The sequence below is a fragment of the Acinonyx jubatus genome, chromosome B3, assembly GCF_027475565.1.
Source record: "Acinonyx jubatus isolate Ajub_Pintada_27869175 chromosome B3, VMU_Ajub_asm_v1.0, whole genome shotgun sequence".
Taxonomy (NCBI): Eukaryota; Metazoa; Chordata; class Mammalia; order Carnivora; family Felidae; genus Acinonyx; species Acinonyx jubatus.
The window spans coordinates 60,699,017-60,717,078 of record NC_069386.1 but is presented as its reverse complement, the minus strand read 5'-3'; the positions used below and the strand labels follow the sequence as shown (position 1 = coordinate 60,717,078).

The following is an 18,062-nucleotide window of genomic DNA, read 5'->3' as shown; positions in this document are numbered from 1 at the left end:
TTTTTAGAGCAGTGGTTCTCAGCTGAGGGTCTTTTGCCCCTGGGTGATAAAATGTCTGGAGACATTTTTGATTGTCATGACTAGGGCTTGCTGTTGATGTCTGGTGTATAGAGGCCAGAAATGCTGTTAAATGTCCTGCAACAGACATGATAGGCCCTCCCATGACAAAGAATTATTCTTCCTAAATATAAAACATGCCCAAGTTGAGAAACTCCTGTCTAGAGTTAAGTATATGATTTCAGAGTAATATGGTGTTGTACCACTTCATATTTGTAATCATCTTATCGTAGTCCAATGAAATATCTTGTTACCATTAGCCCCCAACCTAACTCTCAATAGCAAGCATAGCTTTGACTAACCAAAAGCTAGTAGCTTTTCTAGTGGCTGATAGTAAGCAAGAAGTAGTTTGAGACTTCTTTGGAAGACTTCTAGCACAACTGTGGGATGTAGTATAAATGGGGAAGAAATATGGTTGTTAAGCCTTTGTACATAATCCTTGGACAGAATAGCTAGAGAATTGTGATAAATCCATAGAGATGTGTTTGTGTAGGGCCAAATCGCTAGAAGCTGGGATTGACTCAAATCATGCTTTTTAGTCATTAAAGTCAGCAACTATGGAATATCTACCATGTGCAAAGACCACACTGGGTGATTTTTCTTTTTTCTTTTTTTTTTTTATTGAGGCAAATACACATAATATAAAATTTACCATTTTAACGTGCACAATTCAGTGGCCTTAACTGGATTCATAATGTTGTATAACCATTACTACTATCTAGTTCCAGAACATTTTCATCACCTCAGATGGAAACCTTACACCCATTAAGCACTCACTTTTTTTTTCTTTTTAATATTTTTTAATGCTTGTTTATTTTTGAAAGAGAGAGAGACAAGGGCAAGCTGGGGAGAGGCAGTGAGAGAGAGAGACACAGAACCTGAAGCAGGCTGTCAGCACAGAGCCCGATGCAGAGCTTGAACCCATGAACCACGAGATCATGGCCTGAGCCAAAGTCAGATGCTTAACTGAGTGAGCCACTTAGGCACCCCTAATCTGTCACTCTCTATTCCAGGGACAACCACTAATCTATTGTTTTCTCTGTAGACATTTCATATAAATGGAATCATACAATATGTGGCTTTCTGTGACTGGCTTCTTTCATTTAACATGGTGTTTTCAAGGTTAAATAATACAGCATGTATTGATATTTCATTTCTTTTTATGGCTGAGTAATATTCCATTATATGCATATGTTACATTTTGTTTATCCGTTGATACGTTGATGGACATTTAGGTTTTTCACACATTTTGACTGTTATGAATAGTGCTACTGTGAACATTTTGTGTGAATATATATTTTAATTCTCATAGGGTTTACAGCTAGGAGTAATATTGAAGGTCATATACTAATTTTGTGCTTAATTTATTGAAGAACACCAAATTGTTTTCCACAGAGGCTGCACTGTTTTACATTCCTACCTGCAATGTATTGAGTGTTCAAACTTCTCTACATCCTCACCAACACTTACTATCTGTCTTTTAATTCTAGCGATCCTTGTGGGTATGAATGATTTATCATTGTGGTTTTGATTTGCATTTCCCTGCTGGCTATTGATAAGGAGCATCTTTTCATGGTTGACCTTTTTTGTTTATTAATTAATTAATTAATTACGTTAAATTCAGGTTAGTTAACAATGTATTGGTTTCAGAAACAGAAGCCAGTGATTCATCACTCACATATAATACCTAGTGCTCATCCCATCAAATGCTCTCCTTAATGCCCATCACCCATTTACCCACCCCCCCCAACCCTGTTTGCATGTCTTCTTTGGAGAAATGCCTTTTCAAGTCCTTTGCCAATTTTTTAATTGGTTTGTCTTTTGTTGTTGATTTCCAAGAGTTCTTCCTGTATTGCAGACACTAGACCCTTATCAAATATATGATTTACAAATATTTTCTCCTATTCTGTGGCTTGTCTTTTCATTGTCTTTGTAGTATTCTTTGAAGCACAAAAGTTTTAAATTTTGATGAAGTCTAACTTATCTAATTTTTTTTTTGGTCCATGTACTTTTGGTATCCTATCTAAGAAACCATTGTCAAATTCAAGGTCATCAACATTTACCTCTGTGTTTTTTTCTAGTAGTTGTATAGTTTTGCTCTTCTGTTTAGGTCTTTGATTCATTTTGAGTTATCATGTGTGTGTGTGTGTGTGTGTGTGTGTGTGTGTGTGTGGTGTGAAGTAAAAGTCAAACTTTAGTTTTTTGCATGTGGATGTCTACTTATCCTAGCACCATTGGTTGAAGAGACTATGTACATTTGTACTTGAAAAAATACATCAGGGGCTGCCTGGGTGGTTCAGTCAGGTGGGCATCCAACTCCTGGTTTTGGCTTGGGTCATGGTCTCCTAATTCATGGTTTCAAGCCCCACATCAGGCTCTCTGCGCTGGTAGCTCGGAGCCTACTTGGGATATATTCTCTCTCTCTCTCTCTCTCTCTCTCTCTCTCTCTCTCTCTCTGTCTCCCCCTCTCTCTGTCTCAAAAGTAAATAAATAAATAAACAAACTTTAAATATATACACATACTTAAAAAAAAGAAATCAGACTAAAATCCTTTTTTTCTTTCAGTTCTAATACTTGAATAATTTGCTTGAGTTTAGGTTTACATCTTCCTCATAAATTCAAATTTAACCACTACGTAAAGTTCTAGAATTCACATGCATTTTGAGTCCTTTTCTTCTTTGTGGAAACTGAGTTATCTGTAAATGTCATGTGTGTTTTGATCACTTTCATTATTTGCAGGAAAACAATGGAAAGACTTTCATAAAAGGAGTTGTTTCTTCTCAGGGTGAAAATTTTGCAGGTGTCAACTAGTGTTACCTACTCATTAAAATCTTGGTAAGATTTGGGGCGCCTGGGTGGCTCAGTCGGTTAAGCGTCCGACTTTGGCTCAGGTCATGATCTCGCGGTTCGTGAGTTCAAGCCCTGCGTCAGGCTCTGTGCTGATGGCTCAGAGCCTGGAGCCTGTTTTCAGATTCTGTGTCTCCCTCTCTCTCTGACCCTCCCCGTTCATGCTCTGTCTCTCTCTGTCTCAAAAATAAATAAAGGTTAAAAAAAAAAATGTTTAAATCTTGGTAAGATTTGCTCAATTGCTAAAACACCATTTCATACTCTATGGAAAGCCAGTGAACTAATTTACTCATCTGATAGGTATTTATTGACTATCTGTGATGTGCTGGGTACTGTTCTCAGTGCTGGTTTTACACATTCTTGGTTGGGGAAGAGGTAGTAGAAAGTGATGCGATATTTTTTTATTTCCTAGTTACCTAGATCTAACTGATTTTTTGTACTCAGTTTTACAAAGCCCTAGGTCTTAAATTTGTGCTTTGATCTCCATGTGGTGTGAATCAAAATATGGGATTATCCTAAGCCTTGAGTATAAGAGGAAATTACCCTATTGTACTACACAGTAAACCAATAGCATATTGTATCTAAACCATTTTTTGGACCCACCTACTATCAGGGCATTGCTCTGGCTATGCTTCCTGACACTACCATCTCCGCCTCTGGCCATCCCTTAGATATTCTACCCTCTTCCCCAGCCCCGTCTTCTCTTCTACTCCCTCTAGCCGTAGAGAATACCTGCTAGACTCTAAAATCTTCTGTAATATAGCATAATTTAGTTCTTTCTAGCCTTCACTGCCAAACCCAGCTCAAGTCCTGTCTTGACTTTTTCAGGGTACTCAGCCAAATGCAAGTGACCAATCTTTTGTTCCCTAGAATAGGATCTACTTTCTTAAGAAGGCTTTTGGCAAAAATATTTTCCTTTCTACATTTTCTTTACTTTCCTCTTCCATGATGCTCCCATGTCTGGGACCTGAAGCCAAATTCAGCAGAGTCAGAAGCTATACCATGTATCATCCACAGCATTTGTATTCTTTTGTAGTGTCAGTCCCAGTGGGAACATAAAGCAGAAACTTTGGAAGGCTTTGATTAGGAATTGAGCTTCTGCAAAGTGCTTTCAGAGATTTGCCCCAAAGTATGTTTTATAGAATACCAGTTCCTTGGTCTGCCAATAGGTGTTGCATAAAAAGAAGAAACATAATTATCGACTAAACTGTGCAAAGCTTGGGGCGCCTTAGTGGCTCAGTTGGTTAAGTGTCCGACTTGGGCTCAGGTCACGATCTTACGGTTTATGTGTTCGAGCCCCACCTCGGGCTCTGCGCTGACAGCTCAGGGCCTGGAGCCTGCTTCAGATTCTGTGTCTCCCTTTCTCTCTACCCCTCCTCCTTTCCTGCTCTGTCTGTCTCTCTCTTTTTCTCTGTCTCAAAAATAAATAAGCATTAAAAAAATAAATACGGGGTGCTTGGGTGGCTCAGTTGGTTGAGCATCTGACTTCAACTCAGGTCATGATCTCACAGTTCGTAAGTTTGAGTTCTGTGTGGGGCTCTGTGCTGATAGCTCAGAGCCTAGAGCTTGCTTTGGATTCTGTGTCTTCCTCTTTCTCTGCCCTGCCCTACTCACACTCTGACTCTCTCTCAGGAAATGAACAAATGTTTAAAAAAAATTTTTTTTAAATAAGTGAACTGTGCAAAGCTTGGTAAACAAGGTTTAACAGGCTTCTTTTTTATGGGTTTTCCTGGCATCTTTAATATGCTTAAGTGAATTGGGCCTCTTCAAGAAGAGAGTATTATAAACAGTATTTACCAAATTGATTTTTGGAATTTTCCTGTAGACTTTTTTACATGGATCACCTTCCAGATGGATATTTCATAGAATGTAAAAACATACCGTAACCTCACAAATCTCATTTTCTTCAGAGGCCGTTATTTTAGGTCAAATGTTTCTACCACTGCTGTTAAAATTGATCTTCCTGAAATGGCATCTGTCCTGTAAGGGGTCTTGAAGTGGTCCTTTGTAGGTCAGGTCAAGATGAGAGCCTGATCAGCACCTGAATACAAAGATGATTTCTTTTGTTTAAATATCTTCTGTATTGATCTAATCTATGGTGTTAGAAGTCAGGATAGTGATTACCCTTTGTGGAGGGGAGCAGGTAGAGACCAAAGGATCATGAAGGAGGTGTTTGGGTACAGATCATAAACCATTTCATGATTTGGGTACTGGTTATTATCTTTACTTGGTAAGAGTCATCATGCCAAATACTTGTGATTTGTGCTCTTTTCTGTAGGTATGTTATACTTTGGTAAAAGTTTGCTTGAAAAATAGCCTCTGTTTTGAGCAATTTTAATATTGACTCTTTGTCACATAATACTTTTTCTGGGGGCTCCTGGCTCAGTCGGTTAAGCATCCAACTTTGGCTCAGGTCATGATTTCACAGTCTGTGAGTTCAAGCCCCGCGTCAGGCCCTGTGCTGACAGCTCAGAGCCTGGAGCCTGCTTCAGATTCTGTGTCTCCCTCTCTGCCCCTCCCCTGCTCATGCTCTGTCTCTTATCTGTCTCAAAAATAAATAAAAACATTAAAAAAAATACTTTTTCTGAAATAATCCCATGATGAAAAATATTCCTCGATGTTAAATCATGCAGTTTAGGTTGACTACAGGGGATAGTACAAACCAGCTAAACTCTGCAAGAAAGTTTTTACTGGGAATTGCTTGTTGGCTGTGTTGTTACATATCACTTAAAAAAAGACTGCCTGTTGGGAATGCACACTGGTGCAGTCACTCCGGAAAACAGTATGGAGGTTCCTCAAAAGATTAAAAATAGAACTACCCTATGACCCAGCAATGGCACTACTAGGTATTTATCCAAGGGATACAGGTATGCTGTTTCGAAGGGGCACATGTGTTACAGAACCAGGTTGGAACACTGGTGGAAAAACCAAGCGGCAGCATTTGGAGATCTTGGTGGATCAGAGATTTACTTAACACTGGGGGGCTCAGAGGAGACTGTTTCTCCAAAGATCTGAGTGCCAAATGCAAGTGGGGAGGGTAATTTATAGTTGTCAGCTTCCATATCTGTGGGGGTTTTCGTGCGCGCAGCAAACAAAGGAAGAAGAACCCAGAGGAGAGGTCTCTAAGCTAGAGACCAGAGTTTGTTTTAGCCCCATTGGCCATCTTTGGTGTACTTTATTCCCTTCTCCAACACATGCACCCCAATGTTTGTAGCAGCACTGTCAACAATAGCCAAAGTATGGAAAGAGCCCAAATGTCCATTAATAGATGAATAGATAAAGAAGATATGGTATATATATATATATATATATATATATATATATATATACACACACACACACACACACACACACAATGGAGTGTTACTTGGCAATCAAAAAAATGAAATCTTGCCATTCACAACTAAGTGGATAGAACTAGAGGGTATTATGCTAAGTGAAATTAGAGAAAGACAAATAGCATATGACTTCACTCATATGAGGACTTTAAGATACAAAACAGATGAACATAAGGGAAGCAAAAATAATATAAAAACAGGGAGGGGGCAAAAACATAATAGACTCTTAAATATGGAGAACAAACAGGGTTACAGGAAGGGTTGTGGGAGGGAGGATGGGCTAAATGGGTAAGGGGCATTAAGGAATCTACTCCTGAAATCATTGTTGCACCATGTGCTAAGTAACTTGGATGTAATTTTAAAAAATTAATTAAAACAAAATGAAAAAAAATAATATAGCAATTAAAAGACAGCAATTTGTCAGAGTGGATTACAAAAAAAAAAAAAAGACTACCTGTAAATTTTAGGAGATTGTGTCCTGAATGATAGCTGTTTATCTGCTTAAACACTGAGTGCTTTTTAAGGTTTATTTTCTTGTTTGACTTTATTCAGAGGACAGATGATTTCAGTGTCCCAGACAAGCACTTCCTTGTACACACTGGTATTAGTTATTTCAGAATAGGTTTCACAGATGAGAACTGTGATACTAGTCTAATTCTCACTCTTTTAGCAGATAATTTTCCTTTCTGAAACCTTTAAATATCTCCTTTTGATGTTCTGAAACTTCACAAAGATGTACCTTTTTGTGGGTTATTTTTCATTATTCACTGCTCAGTATTAGGTGAACCTTCTCAATCTAAAAATACATCCATTAGCTGGGAAGTTTTCTTCTTTTATTTCTTTTATTATTTCCTCCCCTCTCTTTTCCTTTTTGATCTTTATGGCTTATCTGTTGGCTGCTTACTGGACCACAAAGACTCAACTTTCACTCATATTTCCTGGCTGTTTTGACTTTTTCCTTTGCTTTCTGAAAGAAATCCTTGAATTTATTTTTCAGTCATTTTGATGAACTTTTTTTATCAGTCCACAGCCTATTTTTAATTTCTAAAGACCTCTCTTTTCTCTGACTTCTGTTCTATCGTAGTAACTTATTTTTGCTTTATAGATGCAAAAGCTTATCAAATGTCTATGGGGTTACTTATTAGAATCTTTTAGAACTTCCTTGTGTTCCCTGAATTATTGTTATCTGTATTCATCTTGATCCTACTCTTTTGTGCAATTAATTTTCCCAAAATATTGGGTGAACTTTGGTTGTCCATTCATATTTATGAAAAAGCCTGCATGGATTACTATAGAAAATTGGCATGGGTTTGTTTGCGGTTGCTTTCACCACAGGTCTTTCCTGGATGGAAGGGCTGACTTCAAGTCCTCTATTCTCTGAGCAGGGCCAGTTGGTAGACCTCACTTTAGGGTATATGGTCAAGGAGCAAGGGTACAGATTCCCCCCCTCCCTTCTTCAAATAAAAGGACTGTGTTCCTCAGAGGCCAACTTCTCGTATTTGAATTCAGCCCTGCCCAGGTAGCTCTTTCCATTTCTTTCCTAACAGATCATATGGTTTTATATTGTTAAGATGGGCGTCAGCAGCATTGGGCAGCTGGCCTATTCTTTAAAAATTCCTGTAATTACCCTGAATGTGGCTTCCCTTACCTGGCAGTCCTGAGTGTGGTGCCTTGCTGAGATTCTGCAGGGCAGAATGGCTCTCAGCTGTGTTGCAGCCTTTTCATGGGCCCTCCTCTGACTACTTGTCACTACATTTGCACTTATTTTCTACTTCCAGAATTTGTCACAGTTGCTTGGTTACTAGCACACGCCTCCCACCCTGATTGTTTATGTCACGGATATATTCTGATAACGTGTGTGTTTCTGCTGACATTTCAGGGGGTTTTAGAGAGTGAGAGAAGGTAAATGTGTGTGTGCCCAACATATTCAACCAGAGGTCACATGTAGCCTTGCAGATTAGCCAATCTGGCCCTGGAATGCTGCAACAACTAACAAAGTTTAGATTTGGCACTTATTGACACTTTACATGAAAATAATTCTCTTGTGGAGAGCCTGGGTGGCACAGTTCTTTGAGTGTCCAGCTCTTGGGCTTGGCTCAGGTCATGATATCACACTTTGTGAGTTTGAGACCGACACTGGGCTGTGCACTGATGGTGCAGAGCCTGCTTGGGATTCTGTCTCTCCCTCTCTCTACCCTTCCCCAGTTTTGCACAGACACTCTCTCTCACAATGAGTAAACAAACTTAAAAAATAAAGTAAAACATTAAAAAAAGAAAATCACTCTATTATCAAGACAACAACAACAAAATTATATTATCAGTTTAATTTAAAATATTAATTAAATGGGGTGCCTGGCTGGCTCAATTGGAAGAGCATGCGACTCTTGATCTTGGGGTTTTAAGTATAGAGATTACTAAAAAAATAAACTAAAATATTAATTACGTGCTTTAAATAATGGATATTATTTCTGTGTTAAATATAAATAATAACATTTCTATTATGTCACTTGAATATGGAATGCTTTTAAATTTCTTAATATGTTCCCACAAGTGTGTCCTATTAACAGATTTTAATGTCCTCATTATGTATAAGTCATCTAAGCATCGACCCAGAATACTGAAATACAAACAGTTTACTGTAAGGCTAATTCTCCAAGTAAGAGAAGGAACCTGCACAGTGAAGATCAGTGTAGAGGGCTGGCACTTCTGGTTACTAAAAGTCTCTCAAACATCACTGTGCCGGTGAAGGTCTGGAAAACCACTCTTCACTGGGAATTTCTTGGCCACAAAGAATGCTGTTATATGGTTCTGTTCTCAGACTTGCTTACTTCTAATAATAATATCTTTTCTTGAGGTACCTGGGTGGCTCAGTCGGTTGAGAGTCTGACTTCAGCTCAGGTCATGATTTTATGGTTCATGAGTTCAAGGCTCACATCAGGCTCATTGCTGTCAACACAGAGCCCACTCTACATCCTCTGTGCCCCCTTCTCTCTCTGTCCCTCTCCTGCTCAATCTCTTTCAAAAATAAATAAACATTAAAAAAACATCATATCTGGGGCACCTGGGTGGCTTAGTTGGTTAAGTGTCCAACTTGGATTCAGATCATGATTTTGTGGTTCTCTGGGTTCAAGCCCTGTGTCAGGATCTGTGCTCAGGATCCAGCTCAGAGCCTGGAGCCTGCTTCAGATTCTGTGTCTCCTTTTCTTTCTGCCCCTCTCCTGCTTACACTCTGTTTCTCTCTCTCTCTCTCTCTCTCTCAAAAATAAATAAACGCTAAAAAAAATTTTTTTTAACGTTTATTTATTTTTGAGACAGAGAGAGACAGAGCATGAATGGGGGAGGGGCAGAGAGAGAGGGAGACACAGAATCAGAATCAGGCTCCAGGCTCTGAGCCATCAGCCCAGAGCCCGATGCGGGGCTTGAACTCACGGACCGCGAGATTGTGACCTGAGCTGAAGTCGGACGCCCAACCGACTGAGCCACCCAGGCGCCCCAAAAATAAATAAACATTAAAAAAAATTTAAATATATGTATATGTATCTTCTCTTAAAATATCTTTGAGGAATATTTTCCTAGGTATGAGATAGACTATAATATTGGCGTGCTTTTTTAACGTACACACAAATTTTGAACAAAATCTTACACGTAGGATGTGTACTGCTTAGAGGATATATTTTTCTCTATTAAGTTTGTGTTAGTGGACAGATTTAAGAAGTTGTTTTAGAGAAATTGCCTTGATCTCCATTCTACTATAGAACAACTAATAAAAATAAACTGTATATTTATTTAACAGTTTACAAACAATTATTTTCTATTCTTTCGTTTTCATTTTGATACTATCAATAGTATTCCTCTTGGTCTTATGGAACTGCATTGTATATACAATCTAAATTCCAGGAGTAGAATTTTTTTAAAAAGTGTCAAAGGACAGGGTTAGGTCTTACTGACATTGGAAGTCCAAGTCTAGATCCCCTTTGAGACTGAAGTTCAGGCTTGGTTGTGTACTCTCCACCTGATACTAGACCTGGTATTTAAACTGTGCCTTTTTTCAGCTAAAATTACTTCAGCTTGTTAGACATTAAACTGAGGTATGTGGCTATGAAATTCAAATGAGCCTTAATCTTCATTTAGAAGGAAGTAGTTATTGTTTCTTAACCTGTGTCAAAGAAGAAGAACCACTTTGGTGATAATGTGGACTTTGTATTACAGAATAAATTATGTAATAAGAGCTTAGTACATTTGTTGAATTAAATAATCAAGACCTCCGTAGTTTCCTTTGTCTTTTATCGTCTTAAGCAACCCAGTTATCTTAAGAATCGCTTCTTCTGGTTTATTCATTGATATAAAAATTATTACCCTAAGGAATCAAGGAAAATTAGAATCCAGGGGTGTGTAGGTGACCTAGTTGGTTAACCGTCCCACCCTTGATCTTGACTCAAGTCATGATCTCATGCTTCGTAGGATCGAGGCCCACTTTCAGGCTCTGTGCTGACAGCATGGAGCCTGCTTCAGATTCTCTCTCTCCTTCTCTATCTGTCCTCCACTGGGGCCTGTGCTTGCTCTCTGTCTCTATCTCTCTCAAAATAAATAAACTTTAAAAAAAGGGGGGAGGGGGAGATTAGAATCCAGAGTTATTGTTCCAGAGCTTTGTGCTCAGTTCCCAGGTCAGTTTCTACCTGTGTCACCACCAGTTGTGCTGGAGATGAGCTTCTTGAATTAATTCAGCACCATCTAAATAAATGTTAAACCATTCTAAGAGGAACAAGAGCATTGAAGGCTCCTGGATAAAATAGGGACATTTCATTAGCACTTAGTACAAAGCAGGTAGAGGAATAAGGTCTCTCTCTTCTGTTAGTAAACATCTTGAAGGCAAGAATCAGGTTTATTCAAGTTTATATTATTCTTTTTCTTTACTTTTTATCTGGAAATTGTTTTCTTTCTTTTCTTTTCTTTCTTTTTTTCTTTCTTTCTTTCTTTCTTTCTTTCTTTCTTTCTTTCTTTCTTTCTTTCTATCTTTCTTTTTAATGTTTATTTTTGAGAGAGACAGAAACAGAATGCAAGTGGGTTAGGGGCAGAGAGAGAGGGAGACACAGAATCTGAACCCGGCTCCAAGCTCTGAGCTGTCAGCACAGAGCCTGACACAGGGCTCCAACTCACGAACTGCAAGATCATCACCTGAGGTAAAGTCAGACGCTTAACTGGCTGAGCCACCCAGCACCCCATTATCTGGAAATAATTTTAAACTTACAGGAAAGTTCCAAGAATAATGCAAAGAACTTTCACATACCTGATACTCAGATTTAGCAGTTAACATTTTGCCACATACTTCAGTGTGTATTTCCTATTGCAAGGACATTCTCATGTCAAAGTCAAGAAATTTAGCATTTTGATATAGTACTATTATGTAATTCCATGTTCTGTATGGCCTGTATTCCATTTTTACCTATTGGTTTAGTAATATCCTTCATAGTAATGTTTTTCCTAGTTAAGGATCATGCATTGAGTTCAGTTATACATTTCTTTAGTCCCCTATAATCTGGAACAATCCTCTGCCTTTCCCTGTCCTTCATGACATTCTTATTTTTGAGGAATACAGCACAGATATGTTCTAGACAGCTTTATGTTCTTGGCACAGGATATCAGCTAAGAAGGTTTTAGAAAATACTTATTGAACATTTTTGGGGAGAGCACCTTTCTTTCAGAAAGTTTAATATGGGAAAGAAGTGTGTGTTTTTTAAGAAAAAGAGCATATGCTCTGACATAGGGACTTAGATTTAAATCCTGGTTCTGCCACTTACTACTTCAGTAGCACAGGGCAAGTTACTTTATCTCACTGACTCTCAATTTCCTCAGCTCTAAAAGGGTACAGGTAAAACGCCTTGAAGAAACGAGATAATGTGTATAAACAGAGTGACACATAATGTGTATATAGTGAATGGCAGCTAATAATACTCGCTTAAGTGTAACTTCCAAGCTGTGAGAAGATGATTGCCCTTGCCAGGTTCAAAACTTAAATACTTCTGTAGCTCTGAGTCGGTAGGAGAAATGGAAGAAGAGCCAGAATCGGAGCAAGAAGTATGAAAATCATTTAGTTGTCACATTTTATTCTTTCCTTGGACACTGCCTAAGAATTCCTTGCCTTTCACAGGTGCTGTAGATCTCACCGAGAGTACAGAATTTTTGCTACCTCCCACAGACTCTGTGTTGTTTAATACTTTGCGTTGCTGTTCACTCTCCATACCTAATAACCAAGTACAAAATGGTAATGTTCAAAGAATGATTTACAGGGACAGCTCAGTATTTGTTCGTCAATTGGTTTATTGACGTAACTTGTGTGCTGAATTCACTGGAATGTGGCATAGTCAAATCTGGCCTCTTCCGCTCCTGAGTTGGTGTGAGAAACACTTGGCAGCTACTAAAGTGCAATTCTTTGCAGTTATTTGGTATAATTTGCCACAGAAGTAAATTCCATGAGGTAATGATCTTGCTAGGTTGTACTCTGGCATGACTAAAGGAGTTCCTGCTAAGGGCCAATAATCTCTAACTCAAGGTGATTCTCTTGGCAGCCGGGAAGATTTCCAACGGATTCCAGAACTTGCCATCAACCCACTGGGGGACCGGATCATCAATGCCTTCTTTCCGGAGGGGTGAGTCCCTGCAGTTGTTGGGCTTCCTTTCTGAGGCTAATCTGAAATAATGATATTGGTTGGGTCATCTCAGATCCGTGATCCTCTTGATTATACTGGGCATCCTTAACTTAGTCATATCTAGAAGATCTCTTCTCTTCTACCCTCCTTCCCATTTTTAAATTTCAAATAGGTATATAAGCCTGTTTTCAAACTTCTATGTTTATCTTTAATGTAAAACTAAAATTTTTTAAACTCATATTTGGAAATAATTTCAAATTTATAGAAATTTGTAAAAATTGAAAATAATACAAAGAACTCCCAGACTTATCTGTTGTTACATTGTTAACATTTTGCCTCATTTGCATGTGTTCTCTCAGTTCAAGCCAATGAAAATATAATCCAATCGCATATGTAATTAGAAATTTTCTAGTACCCACATAAAAAAAGTAAAAAATAAACAAGTTAAATTAACTTCATTAATATATACTTTATTTAACCAATATATTTAAAATATTATCATATGATATATAATCAATATTTTTAAATTAATACATTATATTTTTTTAATATTAAGTCTTTGAAATCTTATGTATAATTTATACCTACAGCACCTATCAGCTGCTGGAATATTAGTATAAAATATTATGTATTTTATTCTTTTTTCCAGCTTTTTTGAAATATAATTGTCATATAAACATTGGATAAGTTTAAGATATATAGCACAGTGATTTTATATATGTATATATTGAAAAATGATTATCACAATAAGGTTAGTTCATCTATCACCTCACATAGGGACTGTTTTTGTGTAATGAGAACTTTTATAATCTATTCTCCTAGCAACTTTGAAGTATACAATATAATACTGTTACCTATTCTCACCATGCTATGCGTTACATCCCCAGAACTTATTCATCTTATAACTGGAAGTTTGTACCCTTTGACCATCTTCACCTGTTTCTCCCATTGCCTATTTTATCTTAATAGATCAATCATATGCCAATTTTTATATCCTTTATAGCACTCCCCCCCCCACCCCCACTCCAATACACGATCCAGTCTGGGTCTGTTGTCATGTCTCTTTGGCCTCCTTTAACGTGGAACATTTTCACAGCCTTTATTTTTCTTTTAAAACATTGGCTAAGGATGCAGTCCTCTCCACCACACACAGTTTGTCAAATAGATTTAGGTTGGTCTAACGGCTTTTGATATGCTTCACTACCTAATACACTGCCATCAAAGTACTGGGTAAATATTTATCCATCTGATTAGGTACTTTTTTCTGAATAAAGCTTATTATGTATTGTTTTAAGTAATCTCTTTAACAATTTCTTCCTGGTTCCTTGTAACGTTATCTGTATGACCCAAAAGGACTTTAACAAGTTCAGCGGTTGCCAGTTTCTTAATAATGAGACTAAGTGTCAGTGAGGATACTATCAGATAAAATACCTGGAGAGGAAATTTTAGAACTCTGAATTGGGAGCAAAGGAATTTGCAAGTTGTGAAGTTGGGCATTTAGTACATTTGAGTGACAGAGGGGAAAGACTAGCAGCTAGTTTATTTGAAGACACGAATCTAATCAAACTGAGACCTGCTCTCTTCAGATTCATGTTGACCATGAAGAATCTCCTGCCTGTCTTCATTTTCTCCTTTTTCTCTCCCTGAGAAACTACCCTGTTTGTTTCAGGTGTGGTTTTTGTGCTGAATTCTTGCATTTTTTCCCACTTCCTCTTCAGTCCATACCGAACATTGACCCTGTCCAGAGATAACTTTCACAACTGTGCTTTGTATCCAAACATTTTGGAAAAGTAAGCCTAGTAGAATCATTTTGCCAACAATTTTTCAGAGTTCCATGGTGACCATTGATTATTTGAAGAAGCGGTTCTTGGGAAGCTGTTTTATAAGGCCCAACCACCTTTGTTGTGACTACAGTATTGGCCGCCATCCTATGAAACATTCTGCTAGAGACAGTAGGCAGGTGCACATGAGGAAGTTGAGGCCCACACTGGGCTATACCACTAAGCTCTTAACAAGCTGCTCTTCTGCTTCTTGCTCTTAATAAGATACAGAGATTTGGTTTCTGGGTTTTTTGTTTCTTCTCTATTCTTATGCAAGTGGAATTTTTTTTTAATGAGATTTGAAAATGGAGCATTAGTATTTAGTTTCCTTTAACCTTTCAGTCATGTGTCAATAATATATGTATTCATTAACCTGTTTGTTCTGGCATATAACTCAAATCTTATTCCATATTACTTGATTCCTCAGATCTTATGTTTTTTTATGAGATACTGCTCCATTAGCAATATATAGCTAACTTGAAAAACTAATGGTCATTCTTTTGAGTACATTGAGCTCATTAGCTAGCTTTTGAACTCCATCCTTAGAAAGTCTGATCAGCGTGTTTCTGCCTGGCACTTGAGAGACTTGACGTATGACAACTATTCAATGGGGCAAGAAAAGAGTGGAATTTACTTTTAGGTAGCCACAGGAACCAGACAACCTATTCTTTCCATGACTACCTTAGATAAATAACCATATCACATTGGATATTCTCCTTTAATTAAAGAATATTGGGGGCAATGGGATGCCTCAGTTGGTTAGGTGTCCCACTCTTGATTTCAGCTCAGGTCATGATCCCAGGGTCATGGGATCCAGCCCTGCATCAGGCTCCCTGCTGAGCATGGAGCCTGGTTAAGATTCTCTCTCCCTTTCCTTCTGCCCCTCCCTTGCTTGTGTGTGCACACTCTCTCTTTCTCTCTAAAATATAAATAAATAAATAACATTGTTCGTTCAAGTTTTAGAATTCTTTCTTCTTTTTATAAGTTTATTTTAAATGTTCATTCTTTTTTTTTTAAATTTTTTAACGTTTATTTATTTTTGAGACAGAGAGAGAGCATGAACGGGGGAGGGTCAGAGAGAGAGGGAAACACAGAATCTGAAACAGGCTCCAGGCTCGGAGCAGTCAGCACAGAGCACGACGCGGGGCTCCAACTCACAGACCGCGAGATCGTGACCTGAGCCGAAGTCGGACGCTTAACCGACTGAGCCACCCAGGCGCCCCAATGTTCATTCATTTTTGAGAGAGAGCACGCATGCTGGAGGGGCATGGGGGGGACAGGGGATCTGAAGCCAGCTCCACGCTGACAGCAGACAGCCCAGTGCAGGACTTTAACTCAAGAACTGCGATATTATGACCTGAGCCAAAGTCGGACGCTCAACCATAATTTAGACTCAGGCACCCCTGCAATTATTTCTCATAGGGTTACTGATTTGCCTGTGGCATGATTAATTTTCTCTAATTGTAACTACCAGAAAAGCTTTATATATGAGTATTCCAAACATAATCATGAGAAATGGGGGAAAAAAATCTATCCAGTTATGAGGGAATAATAAAATCAGGACAAGTAACACAATTATTTTGCAGACATTTAAAATGTTTCAAAGTGTTTATGTTGATTGGAGACATGCTTAAAAGTTTAAAACAGGATAGAAAATTGTGTATGCATACAGTATGTACACAGTTATCCAGAATGCATAGAAAAATAAATGGAAGAAAATATATTAATGATTATAATTGATTGATAGAGCTAGGAATGGTATTTTTCCTTCTATTTTCCCCCCAAATTTCCAAAAATGTATTTATTGCTTTTATAACAAAATATTTATTTTAGAAGTTGCTTTTCCATAATATGCCTTAACCTTAAAATATGTGGTATAGGTGTATGTGATTTCAGGGGAAACACGAGAGGTGGCTGGGGAGTCATTGGGTTGACATGGCTAATTTACTGCTCACTGTAAACCCACTACAGCAGTGAGTTCAAGTCCTGGCTTGCCTGATAGTGTAGCCTTGGTGCTACTCAAAATCCTCCTTGGGAAAAGAGATACAAGAAACATCAGTAGGTGACTCTGACCCTGCTAAATTCAGTTGCCTCTCCAAGTCTGGTTAATCATTTATAATGTGGGAAAAATAATACCTATCTCACAAAGTTGGGTTGATGCTTAATAAAGGTATTTTATGAATCCTAAAGAATCACGCATATGGGGAAAGACCTCGTTAAATGGATTTTAAGGCCACTCTAGCTAAAACTGTTGCCAGCATATTGAATTCCTAGGAAAGAATTACCCCGATTGACATGGTATTCTGTTTGTTCCATTTCCCAATCAGAGAGGACCAGGTAAACTTCCGTGGATTCATGAGAACTTTGGCTCATTTTCGACCCATTGAGGATAATGAAAAGAGCAAAGATGTGAATGGACCAGAACCACTCAATAGCCGAAGCAACAAACTGCACTGTAAGGAGATAAAGTTTTCTGCCTTAAAATATTTGCTTTCATTTCTTACAAATCATGTATTTACTCATTCATTCATCGAAGAAGCATTTACAAGAGTATAGTGATGAAGAGCTCAGACCCTGAAATTAAACTGACTGGGTTTGAATCTCAGCTCTACCCCTTTTTGGCCATGTGATTTTGGGCAAATGACTTAAAAACTTTGGGCTTTGGTTTCCTCTTCTGTAAAATGGGATGTTATGGGATTTCACATAGCGATGTTGTAATGATAAAATGAATTGTAATATGTCAGGTACTTCAAATAGTGCCCGGCAGTAAGAGTTAGCTGCTGATATTATCCTTAAAATTCATAGAATGCTTACCATGTGCCAGGCAGTGTGTAAGTGCTAGAGCAACAACAGTGAATAAAACCCAGCCCCACCTGTAAGGAAGAATGGCAGTCCTCAGCCTATCTTAGAATTTGGTTGCTACTGGGGTAGGAGTAGGGGTAGACAGCTGTCTTAGTGCAAGATTTAACTTTTGTCCCCATGCCTCTTGCCTCCTTTCCTTGGACACTTGTTATATTTCCCTCTGCCCTTGTTGGCTCATGTATGGTATTGCCCTTACAACACTTCTCCAGAAATTGAAATTGAATTTCTCTTTTCACTCAATGTAAGCTGAAATTGAAATTGTATTGCATTGATGAGCCCAAGCTTTTCTTGCAAAAGTGTACAGTGGTATACAGAGAGGTCTTTGAAGCCACAGAATAAATGGGGCCCATCAAGTTGATATTGGATTTTATTGATTTATAGTAAAATAAAAGGCTTTTTAATATGGAAATAACTACAGATAAATCATAGAATATAATGCCAAATTGACATACATTTGAAAGATGCAGAGCACCTGGCTGGTTCAGTCAGTA

At 38.1% G+C, this 18,062-nt stretch overlaps 1 protein-coding gene across 1 annotated transcript in view; it reads left to right on the top strand.

Annotated features, from left to right (window-relative positions):
• CHP1 (calcineurin like EF-hand protein 1) overlaps positions 1–18,062 on the top strand; it is a 45,747-nt gene that overhangs the window by 9,724 nt on the left and 17,961 nt on the right. The window contains exons 3-4 of the mRNA XM_015064912.3: positions 12,809–12,889; positions 17,037–17,164. Of these exons, the coding sequence (XP_014920398.1) occupies positions 12,809–12,889; positions 17,037–17,164 (209 nt within the window). The remainder of the gene's footprint in view (positions 1–12,808; positions 12,890–17,036; positions 17,165–18,062) is intronic.